This window comes from Malus domestica, chromosome 03 (assembly GCF_042453785.1).
Source record: "Malus domestica chromosome 03, GDT2T_hap1".
In the NCBI taxonomy this organism is placed as follows: domain Eukaryota; kingdom Viridiplantae; phylum Streptophyta; class Magnoliopsida; order Rosales; family Rosaceae; genus Malus; species Malus domestica.
The window spans coordinates 12,560,628-12,573,468 of record NC_091663.1 but is presented as its reverse complement, the minus strand read 5'-3'; the positions used below and the strand labels follow the sequence as shown (position 1 = coordinate 12,573,468).

General features: G+C 38.3%; 1 protein-coding gene across 1 annotated transcript; it reads right to left on the bottom strand.

Moving 5' to 3' along the window:
* Window positions 1–2,990: 2,990 nt before the first annotated feature.
* Window positions 2,991–3,897, bottom strand: LOC139194665 (protein ALP1-like). Its single transcript, XM_070819562.1, has 2 exons — window positions 3,513–3,897; window positions 2,991–3,415 (listed from the first exon to the last, which is right to left on the bottom strand). The coding sequence occupies exons 1-2, from the start codon at window positions 3,895–3,897 to the stop codon at window positions 2,991–2,993; spliced, it is 810 nt and encodes a 269-aa protein (XP_070675663.1).
* Window positions 3,898–12,841: the final 8,944 nt, after the last annotated feature.

The following is a 12,841-nucleotide window of genomic DNA, read 5'->3' as shown; positions in this document are numbered from 1 at the left end:
AGGGTGAGCTTCGATTCTCCTTCCTTAATATTCTGACACCCCTACAACTAATTGGGCTTTGTTCCAGGGTAGGGGAGTTGATTAAGGGTGGTGGTGGGTGGTGAGACTCACCGAATCGGCGAATCGCCTTCTAGAACCACTCAGTTGAAGTTCTACACAAAATTGGACCTAAGAGCAACTCCAGCGGGATGAATCGCTGGAGGGACAGTGGGAGGAATAGGGCCGGATCGCCCGAGGGAGCAAGGCCAGCGTTGGTTGGCAAGGGAGTTGGAGGGACACCGAGCGCCAGGCCGGTGGATTGGTGTCGGCCCTTGAGCCCGAGATGGGTATGACGTCAGCTGACGTCAGACGCCTTTACTAATCTTTTTTTTGTCAGGCGCGTGCCATTCAAGCGCTCGTGGGCACGCGTAGGAGACACAAAATCAGAAAACGGGCCCGTGACGCAGTTTTTTTTGTTACCGTTGGGGAGCCACGTGGCTTCCCCACGACCGTTGGATTTCAACGGATATAAATTGTGAACCGTTGGATTTCCAACGGTAAAAAAAATAAAAAAAACTTCATTTAATATCACCCATTAGATCTGAGATCAACGGTCCACGTTATTAGACTTTAAAAATAAAATAAAAAGAAAAAACTGTTAAAAAATCAGAAATATTACCGTTGGGCCACGTGGCACAATCTGGAGTGTTGGAATTCAAATTGGTTTAAATGAAACAGTATAGATTAATTAGGTGAATAAAAAAAATTTAAAATGTAAAAAATTATTAAAAATCCAAAAAAAAAAAAAATTGAAAAATTAAAAAAAAAAAGATTTTACTTTTCTATTAATACCTTCTTATTATCTTCTACCTTACACAACAATTTCATATCTTCTCAAAGTTTGAATCCAATTTCATATATTGTCAAGTTTGAATCCAATTTCATAGTTTTATATATTTGGTTTTCTATAAATTCAACATATATTGTCAAGTTTGAATTCAATTTCATAGTTTTATATATTTACTTTTCTATAAATTCAACATATATTATCAAGTTTGAATTCAATTTCATACTTTTATATATTTACTTTTCTATAAATCTAATTTCATATATTGTCAAGTTTCAATCCAATTTCATAGTTTTATATATTTACTTTTCTATAAATTCAACATATATTGTCAAGCTTGAATTCAATTTCATACTTTTATATATTTACTTTTCTATAAATCTAAGTTCATATATTGTCAAGTTTCAATCCAATTTCATACCTATCTTTCTTAAATACCTACCTTTTCTATAATCTACTTTTCTATCTTTCTATAAATCTAATTTTATATATTTGCTTTTTCTTAAATACCTATCTTTCTCTCAAAGTTTCAATCCAATTTTTTCCCAAGAAAATGACTAATGATGCAGATACGAATTGGATGCTTACTGAAGATGTTACGTTGTGTACTAGCTGGGTTGAAGTTACTCATGATCCGATTTCGGGTAATGAGATGCAGTTGAGATAAATGTGGGGTCTTATTCATACCAATTATCTTGAGAAAATTGGTGGGAAAAGAACCAAACAATCTTTGTCCAGTCGTTGGAGACTACTGAGCAAATCGTTTAATACATGGAGAAACGCCTTGGAACAAGCTAGTGATAATCTTCGAAGTGGGGAAAGTTTAGCGGATCAGGTAACGATATATTTTTTATTTGTTTGTACTATACCCAAATTTACATTACCTACTTTGATTATAATTATTTCTTCTCCTGCATTGTGTAGGACCTTCAAGCACAAGCTTGGTATAATGCCAAAACCACAAGCAAAAACTAATCGTTCAATCGGTGGGAGAGTTGGAATATTGTCAAAGATTGTCCTAAATTCAAAGTTGTGCCTATCAATCCAGAAGTGGTCTTTAACAGCACCCCTTTACCCTCTACGCCCGATCATGCCTCTCACGATCATGATGAAGATGATGCAGAAGAAGTGCCCGAAAGCCTCCCGTTGAACAAGCGTCGGGGTCGACCCGTTTTCCAATTAGGCCACAACAAGGTAGGAAGGCTTCAAAGAGAAAAGGTAATGCTTCTAAGAATGATTATGCAAAGTATATGGAAGAACTTGCCCGCCAAGGTGAATTGAGTTTGGCCCAGGAAATTGCCAAATTTAAGGCTGATAAGGCTAGAGAGGATGCAAAAGCTGCAACTATTGAGAAAGAATTTCAAGCTAATGAGAGAGAAAGAGAACTACTTCGGTAAGAAAGGGAACGAGTTAGAGAAGAAAGAATGGCTCAACGAGATCGTGACATTATGAAAGAGCCTTTAGAAGGGAAGTCTCCAAACTCTAAATATTTTTGGAAGTCAAAGAAAGCAGACGTGGTGCGAAGGAGGCGTGCAAGAGAAGTGAGAGCAAGAGGAGATGGTCCTAGCACGACAAGAGAAGAGCATCCTAGCACCACAAGAGAAGATCATCCTAGCACCATAAATTGGTTAGGTGATGATTATCCATTCACGAACTCATAATTTTCCAATCACTTTGTTTGTAATCGGAGCCCATAATTTTTCAAGCAATTTGGGTTGTAATTTCTTATTTAACGAATAGAGTACTTTATGTTGTTTCCAATTTATTGAATTTAGTACTTTATTTAAACTAAGAGTATATTTATTTAATTTGGTAATTTATTTATACTAAGATAATCTTTATTCAAAACACATTTAAACACACCAAATAAAATTACATCAATATACCAAATAAAATTACATCAACATACACCAAATCAAATTACATCAACATACCAAAAAAAAAATCACTAAATGAACTTTAAAAAACACACCACATAAAATTAAATAAACACACCAAATAAAAACAAACACTAATGAACTTAAGTATCTTCAGCTTGTTTCAATTCCCAATGGTGCTTTATCAAGTCAATTTGGCGGGCATTGTGCATATATGGCCTTTGAAGTGCAGTATATCGTTGAATGACCCTATCATTGTAACGTCCATCCCTTTCTAATGGCTCGTGTTACACGGGTTCTTCGGTGGTGTCATGAGCACAATATATTTGTGTTCTGGAATTTTTCATCGTGTATGGCTCATATTTATCAACGACATCATAATCGTACTCATCTTCCACAATCATGTTGTGAAGAATGATGCACGTCATCATAATGGATTGAAGTGACTCTAAATCAAACATTCTGGCAGCACCCCTAACAATCGCCCAGCGAGCTTGGAGGATACCAAAATAATGCTCCACATCCTTCCTACACCCTTCTTGATAGCTTGCAAAGTGTTTTTTCTTTGCACTACGCGGACGTGGCACTGTTTTGACAAATGTTTCCCACTTTGGGTAAATGCCATCTGCTAAGTAGTATGGCCCATTGTACTTATGTCCGTTGACATAGTATGTGACTTTTGGTGCATTTCTTTGCAGGACATTGTTGAACACTGGGGATTGTGCAAAGACATTGAGGTCATTTTGAGCTCCCGAAAAAGGCATGCCAAATCCATGTATCAAAAGATGCCACCGCCTCCAAAATTATACTTTTTGATCCTTTCCTGTCCCCATAAGCGCCTTGCCATGCACTTGGACAATTTTTCCAAGTCCAGTGCATATAGTCAATGCTTCCAATCATCCCTGGAAAACCTCGCATCTCCCCTTTCTTTAGAAGCCTTTCCAAGTCCATATTAGTAGGTCTCCGGAGGTACTCTGCGATGTAGATAGATTCGATTACCGAGAAAAACCTCATCAGGGACTCAAGAATGGTTGATTTTCCCATCCTCGCTATCTCGTCCACTTGGTCTGCATATGCTCCATACGCAAACATTCGCAAAGCAGCAGTAATTTTTTGCTCAGGCAGAAGACCCATAACACCAAAAGCATCTAGCTTTTGCACAAAGTAAGAATCATGGTTGCAAACAGCGCCCATGATTTTGTTGAACAAATGACGTTCCATTCTAAAACGACGTCTAAATTACATATCAAGGAATGCACTGTTACGGACAAAATAATCGTCCAAGAGATACTCACCTCGTCGTTGCCTGTCTCTATCAATGTTTACAGCATGGCTGGGCCTGTAGATCTGACCCACAGCTTGGATGACTCGACGGAAATGTGAGGCTCTTGCCATTCTTGATTTGTCGTCTCTCCTTCTACGCTCCTCATCCTCTTCCCTCTGATTTTGGGCCGCTTGGTGTTTGAACATTCCTTCTGATTAGTTAAACAATTCTTCCTCTTGTTGATCGATTTCCCATATCATCCTTGAGGAAGAAGAAGACATTGTAAGAAGGAAGCAAAAACTATGAATAATGATAGAGATCTTGAGAAAATTGGTGTGAGATTTCTGAGGATGGATGATGGATTATATGGAGGATTCAGAAAGGATTAGGTTGTAGATAATGCCACGTGACATGCTGCCATTCGTTAAAAATCTGGTGGAAATCTATCCTTAAAGATTGTAAACAGATTGTAACACGTGACGCGACGTGATAGGTTAAAAATCTTATCGGAAATCCATCACCAATAATTGTCTTTTCGGATAATGACACGTAGCACAACAAGAACGATTAAAAATCTTATCGGAAATCCATCATCAATAATTGTCTTTTCGAATAATGACACGTGGCACAACAAGAACGATTAAAAGTTTTATCCGAAATTACGAATAAAATTATTTTGTATTATTTTATAAATAAAAAAAATTCTAATATTTTATTGCTATATTATTTTCGATTAATGACACGTGGCGCAACAAGAACAATTAAAAATCTTATCCGAAATTACAAATAAAATTATTTTGTATTATTTTATAAATTAAAAAAATATTAATATTTTATTACCAATTGCCAGGGCTATTGAGTGCAGGGGTAGAGATGCAAAAGGCGATTACTGTTCATTAAGGGCAGTTACTGTTCATTGGATGGATAGCATAGTGGATTGCCTTAGGGACAATGGACCATGCTGGAACTGCTTTAAAAGCCCTCGATCTTGGGTGGAGATGGTAAATGGGAGGTTGTGGAGTAGGTTGCAAGTGATGGATGGATGAATTTTGCTTGAAAAAATGGTGGAAGTGGCCGAAATTCACACCGGTAAAAACCAGGTAAGGTGTGTGGGTGTACGGTCAATGGGAAGGGGATTCTCCCTTTCCTGATTGGCTGTTGCCTTTTCTTCTAATTTTCTAATTTGTCTTCCTTTCTTTAATTTGATTGGTCCCTTATCTATCATAATTGATTGGTCACCTAAAAGACTTCATAATCTATAGTTTAGTAAAACGACTTCAAATGTTTGTAACTATACCGTTATAATTCGAACTCGCAAACGGCTTTCGCCTATGCGTTTGTGGTTTCGAGATCCATTCAGAAATATTACTTATGACTTCAAACAATGAACGAATTTTAAAGATTAATTACGAAAATTCAAACCCAATAACTATTCGATTTAATTCCTAAAATTAACGGAATTAAAATTAAGTAATGAAAATAACGTAAACATGAAATACGAATTTAAATAACGAGATGTGTAATGAATAGTGAAATTCTGGGGATGGATTTTACAGGCTGGCTCCTGAGTGATAGTAGAAGGCTGAAATAGAAAAATCAAGTACATTAGATATATGAAGAGCCAAGGCTGAGCTAAAGATTGGACAAATCAATAGCATACCTAAGTAGGAGCATGGGAAGCAAAAGTTGTAGTATCTATCCCACCTTTTGCACGTATTTTGGAGACCAACTCAACCTGGGAGATTACGGTATATGAATAGGATGAACCTGCAGGATCCAAGGGAGCATTCATGGCTTCAGCAGACAATGACCCACTTGGGCTCAACGCCTAATAAATGAAAAAACCAAGGACATGATCAAGCTTAGTTCTAAAAATAACCAATAGGGGCAATATAACAAGCAAGGGTTTAAGGGATGAGCATTTACCCCAACCTTCTTAGCAGTTACTTCTTTGGTAGATTTGGGTTGGACTTGCCACCCTAGAAGAAGGAGAGACTGGTGCTGCTTCCTGAGCAACCCCTTGGGACTCATTAATTTTAGACTGCTCACAACGAATAGGCCATGGCTGAAAAGAATGAGCGTGAAAGGAGGTTGGAGGTCTCTTTGGTGTCTCAATGATCCCAGGAACCTGAAAATAGTTATCAGATAAAGATCAACTCAAAAATTCTGGCAAGATGATTAATTAAATTGGTTAAGTAAAATACTCTGAGGGTTGAAGTAATCGAGCAATAGCCTTTTAGACACTCATGTCCTCATGACCCTGATTGGGAAGCTTATTGGGAAAAGAAGTTGGTGAATGAAGCCTATCTTCCTTAGAAGTTTGGGACTCTGAAATATAAACCAAAGAACAAATCAAGATTCACATCATTCCTCACCAAGAAAGACAAGGAATGAAGGACTTACTAAGGGCCCTTTGCTTTTTCCTCTAACGAGAGCATTCACTCATTTGAGGCCTAACCTTTTTTTGAAAAGCAGGTGGAAGGGACACAGAGGCAGGCTGGCTGTTCCTCAGTGTCTTTTGTTCCTGTGGAGCTTTAAATGACTTTTCTAAAAGGTCAAGGGTTACCTAACGAGAGCCTGAAGTATGAAGAACTTCCTGCAATGAAGGAGCTAGAGAATGAGTAGGGTTGGGAAACAATTCTGTTGATGGAAAGTGGCCCGAGCGACGCATAGCCTATTGGATCTGCTGCTCCAGCTTAACCATATCCTTCTCAACTAGAAATATGGCAAAGCAAAGTTAGAAGGGCAGTGTATGATCAAGGGTTAAGACCATCAATAAAGGAATGAGTAAAACATACTTTTTAAAAGATTGGAAACCTTGTTCAAGACCAAGTTTTTCCTCCTCCTGAACTCTTCATCGGAGGGTTTTGACTTAAAAACAAGTTGTTCATAAAGCCTCAGATGAGCGAGATGAGGTTCATCTTAGTATCGGGCTGTAAATTTGGCTTCCCACCACTTGGCAAATTCTGGAGTACACTTGAAATTCATGACAGTAGGCTTTCAGGGAACCTTAGACACCATTGCATGCCTTCCCCTAATGCTTCAATAGCATCATTCACCCATTGATAAAAAGGCAGTGGCATTATTCACCCTTTGATAAAAAGGCACAAAGATAAACTACCTAAAACCCAATTGCCTAAAGCAATATTAGGGTTTATAAGCCTTTTAAAGGAAAGTTTGTGAAAAATATGTTCATTTGAACAACATCTATGGCATGCAATTAATATTTAAAGGCGGAATCATGCTTGTATGCACTCAAAACAAAACATTACCCATGAAATTCAAAGCCTAGTAGAAGGGTGAACCAAGACTCAACTCAAGAACATAGTGAGTTGAGATATTTTATACCTTTGTTGATTCCTCTTTGCATAAGCAAAGGCTAACCACCCAAGGAGAGGGCCTTCATTCCTTGCTTCTTAGTTCCATCTATTTCTTGGAGGAGGATGGTAGAAAGGATTCTCCAAGTTCCTAAAATTGAGAACCTCTAATTTTTCCACACCAAGGAGGGACTTGAAGAAGAGATGAGTGACCTTGGAGGATGAGAGATTGCTAGCTAATCTCCTCCAAGGGGGCCGGCCTCTTAGAGAGAAAATGAGAGCATTGTGTTCTCATCCTTTCCCCAAAAGAAAACCCTAAGGATGAAATGGCTATAAAGTTGCCTTTATACCACCTCACAATGGAGTGGCAAACTTGCAATTAAAGCAAGTTCACTACCCTCCTCTATTTGGCCGGCCTTAAGGGTTTATTGGGCTTTCAAGCCCTTTGTTTATTCAAGTTGTCATACAACTTGAGTTAATGGGCTTGACATTCAAATCCCATTGGGCCTTGCGGCCCAAAACTAACCCTAGGTCTATAACGAACTTATTCGTTTGATTAATTAACATATTAATTAATCCTAGCCATAAATAATTAAACCATTTAATTATCCTTACTCATCTCCGTTGTTTCTTCAATCTCTACCTTACACGGTGTACGATCCATTAGGTTCCTTTTAGCGAGGCAGTGGGCGATTGTTACTCTTAACGATCGATTGTGAATTGAAACTTACTTTCAATTCTCCCTTTAGTGATTATACACATTTAGGGCTTCCACAAACCATGAGTGACACCTGGCAGTATGTCATGGTTACCCAAGCTAATTAGAAGAGGTGGAGAACCTATTCAGTTTAGGATTACAATGCAATACGGTCTTTCTCTAATACAATACTCTTGACCACATTGTTTGGTTTGATAGTTTAATCATGTCTACTATCCAATGTGATTCATTTACGTATATGATTACCTTGAATGTGATTTGGAACGACTTCCTAAATCTCATTCATACTCTGGCTAGAGATTCTTAATCATATCATAGAGTATTCTCCCTCAAACGGTTTGAAGGTTAGAGATCCCTTATTGCGCATTCACTTGCCTCCATGGCTAAGTGGCTTAACCCCAACTATGTCGTGGACACCCTCTGACAGAGTGACTTTGACATAGTCAAAGATCAAGGACCTAACCACAAGACAACTATGATGCCTTAGGGCAAATGACTACTTTGCATTATCCCAACCATGAGTTCTCATGTGACATGAGTATAAGAACTCCTCGTTGATCGTGTTCAGTGGACTCATTCTCTATTGAGCATCTACATGCTTGTCTTGGTGTCAATCACACCAATGACTCGAGACCAGTCACTCTCCCTGAGAGAAGACACATCACGTACTGATCTTAACGGACTGTCAATGCCCAATTGGCAATCCTATGATCAGAAACGTTTAGGATATGTATACGAAAGAGAATGGTCTCATGAATCTAACTTCTTTAAATTACATTCTCCTAATTACATATTCCTTGGACTTATCGTTTAAGCATATAACATTTATATGAGACGGCTTAAAACAATAATCTTTGCCCTTGATATTAAACTAGATTAGTTTAACATGTGAAATGTCTGTAAAGTATCATCATATGATTGGTTTTAGGGCACATTTCCAACACCTTTATCCCATAAGCATACGAGAAATCGGTCCTTACTCCCTAAGAAATATCCCTGACTTGAATGCAACTGAAAAACTTATTCATGCCCCACTTAGCATCCGAATAGCTCAACTCCAACAAAAAGTGCCCTTCCACCTTGAACTAAGGATAACCCCTGAATAATGAGAAACCACATTCTTCCATTGAAAGTACCTAACACTCTCCAAAGAAATATAGGCACTCTAAGGTGGTATGGCGAGTAAGGGGAGCAAGGGCCAATTAAGATACTTTATTTTCAAAGAAAATGATATCTGGATTCCTGAATTCTACAAAATACCACTAGGGCCAAATCTGAACCATCCAGATTAGCTCTTGGTGACCCAGTTGGAAAGGCTTGTCCCTGGTCATTTTGTCCAGCATTGAGTAAATTTGAGCCAGGACAAATAGACCGAGGGCAACATCATCATACAAATGCAAGGTTTCGTCCAATGGGATCTACTCCATTTTCATGCACTTGGAAGGATTAGGGAACAAGAATTTGGAGAGTTAATAGAGGAGAAAGCATATATGTTCTTGATCTTGATTAGAACAAAGAGAGCTAGGCCTATATGCTCTTCTAATGTTCATAATGAAGTTATAATAAGCAATACCTGCTGTTTTAATCTCCATGGTCTAGTTCTTGAGTCAAACGATACCTAAGATGACATCAACCTCCCCTCTTTTCTTTTGGTTTTTTTTTTTTTTGTTACCTAGGGGGCAACCCAATCATGTGAAATATCAACACACTTGCCTACTGGCTTCAGACCAAAAAGTTAGGCCATGTCCAAAATGCTGAAGGTCATGGGTCCCATCCTGAAATTGAAATGGTTGTGGTGTTGTCCCAGAATACCATAGATTAAGCAACTCGGGCTTTAGGGTGATACCTCATTTGGCCGTAATGATGAGGTCATAGAGCATTTATCCACAAGGTCCATGCTTCTATGAAGAAAGTTGGGAAACATTGAGAGATGTGGCTCCAACCTTTAGGACATAGACCCTCCTTGACAGGGTATGGGTTGGGAGATATCCAGGTGTCACCAAAAGGGTTGCATTCTACAAGGTTTAGCATGACACCATCGCATGCAAGGCCTAGAGAGAAAGCCTCGCCATGCTCAAAGAATGCCTCTTCATGAAGGCCGACCTGGGTTTGTATATAAGGCCAAATTCATATCAAAGGTTGTTGAGGCCATCCCCAGTTTCGTGGCAAGGTTGAACAGAGGAAAACATTGTTGCAAAGGTTTTTGAGGTTTGAAGAGCTTTTAGAAGGCGCAGTAGTATTCAGAAGACAAGAGTAAAGTAGAAGCTCTCTTCTTGGTTCTCTCTCAAAACTTATAGGGCAGAAGGCCAGACGTCAAAACTGTTAAGAATCGTGGGTTAGTGGACCAGTTTAAAGATACGAGTTGACACAGGCGGCATTAAATCATGACCTTGACAGGGAAAGGGAAACTTTAAAACATAATTAAAACCCGCATGCCAACAGTTTAATCATGTTTAAAAGGGGCACTGTTTGGGCCCAAATTGGACATTAGGCCAGAAGCTTAACCCAATTGCACGTGAAGCCCCAGGAAAGCACTAGACTATCAAAGTAAAAAGGACTGAAGATGGAAGCTCGGCCTAGAATTCAAGATATTGGCTGATGTGGAAAAACTGGGCGGCAAACCTATGTAACTGGACATGCATAAAGGTAATTAACGAAGGGTTTTGCAAAAAGGCAAAAACACTTTTTTAGAGGTAAAACCCCGTAATTTAGAGAGGGTTAAGTGTGAAATCACCACTTGTCTGGCACATCAAGCCAAGGGGGTTTAACCAGAATGGTGAAGGTCCTATAAAAGCTACAAAAGAACACAAAGAAAATGACACTTAACTTAACTTTCAGAAAAACACTTAAAAGCTCTATCACTTTCTTTACATTCTCTTTGCACCCCCAGTTATTCCCTTTAAGTTATAGCTCTGCTACAACGTTCTCGCAATATCAATTTAATTTGTAGCCATTACTGCAACCTTTTTCATTCCGAAAGTCGACCCATACTCTGTAAGTTTGCAGAAGAAGTGCTTGAGAGGTAGGGACTTGAGCCCGATAAGGTTTATAACCTGCCCGAACTTACTTATTTACCTTTTAATGCATTAAATACTGTCTTTATTTACTTCATTTTCACTCTTGACTTCATTTATTACGTTCTAACATGGAATGTTCTGCTTATTGAAACTTTCATTGTCGCTCTACTTTTGGTTGTTCCCTATCAGTTTTGATGCAATCATGGACTAAACCTGGTAATCTTGACCTAATTAAAACTTGGTAAATATGAAGGGAAAATTATGAGATTCATGTATGGGTTTCTAAATGACTATCATGCATATACAAATCAAATTTAATATACGAAAGCAGCGGAAGCATTTATAACAAATTATCAAAGCTATAGTCATGCAAATCCCCTTCAAGGTTCATAGGTTTATATATAATGCATCAAATAAAATTTATAGAGAAGAACAAAGTGAAGGTATAGTCTAATACCTCTTGATCTAGACTTGAGACCAAGGATGGACCACCTCCAAGCCCTTTGTTCCTTGAACTCCTTGAGCCTAGCTTCCCTCCTTGCCTCCTCCACTTTGTTAGAATGAGTGCTCCTAGGTTCTCTTCAAGTTTCCAAAGTAGGAAACCTCTAAAGATCCTCACCCACTAGTGTAGTGAGAAGGATGAAGGAATAACCAAAAGGGTGTAAGATATGTTAGTAAAAACACCCCTAAGGTGGCCGGCCTTTGTAGTGTTTAGAGAGCTATTTTTCTTTTGCCTCTTTGTTGTTTTAACACTTCAAAAACTCTTTTGAACAACATCTCTATAAAGTTCCTTATATAGACAAAAGAAACCTAGCCAACAACTTGACTAAATATCTCACCCTTTCCACACCTAAAATGGCCGGCCCTTTAGTGTTTGGTTTGGGCTTTGGGCTTTTATTATTTCAAGTCATCCAATGCTTGAATAAAAGCCCAATGGGTTTAGGCCCAATGGGCCCAATTAAACCCGAACGTTTCTTTAAGCCCAAAACGATCTTTATCGCTTTTATGATTTCTTTAGACTTTCTAAATTAATCACAACACTCAATTAATCCAATTAATTATTTCCATCATCCATTAGTTACTCACTACAATAGTGTATTGGTGAACAATCTTTTAGGTTCTAATTAGCAAGGCAGTGAGGTGATTGGCATCAATCCAATTGATTATATTTAATTCAATCACTTAGTGAATTAAAACTTCATTTTAATTCACCTTTCTTCTTTGACGACTACATTTAATCTTCTAGAAGAACTCACAAGCTATGAGTGACATCTAACCATATGTCATAGCTACCCAAGCTAATGTAGAAGTTTATTCGGAGAACCTATTCAGTTGGAATTACAATGTAATTCGATCCTTCTCTAAAACAATACTCTCAATCACATCATTAGGGTATGGATATATTATGTCAAACCCCTAATGTGATTATTCCTTCTTATATGATTCATTTGAGTCGTATAGGAACGCTTTCCTTTATTACGCTCGATACTTCGGCCGAAGATTCCCGAATCATATCTTAGAGTATTCTTCCTCTCTTATCGAGGATTAGAGATTCCTTGTTACGCATACACTTGCCTTCATGACTAAGTGGCTTAACCCCAACTATGCCGTTGACATTCTGATAGAGCGACTTTTGAGATAATCAAATATCAAGTACTTAACCACAAGACAACGACGATGCCTCAGGTCAAAGGACTACTTACATTATTCCAACCATTAGAGTTACTTGCTTGACATGTGAGTAGACCTCCATGCAAGTACTCTCGTTCGATTGTGTTCAGTGAACTCATTCCCTTAATGAGCACCTACATACTTGTCTTAG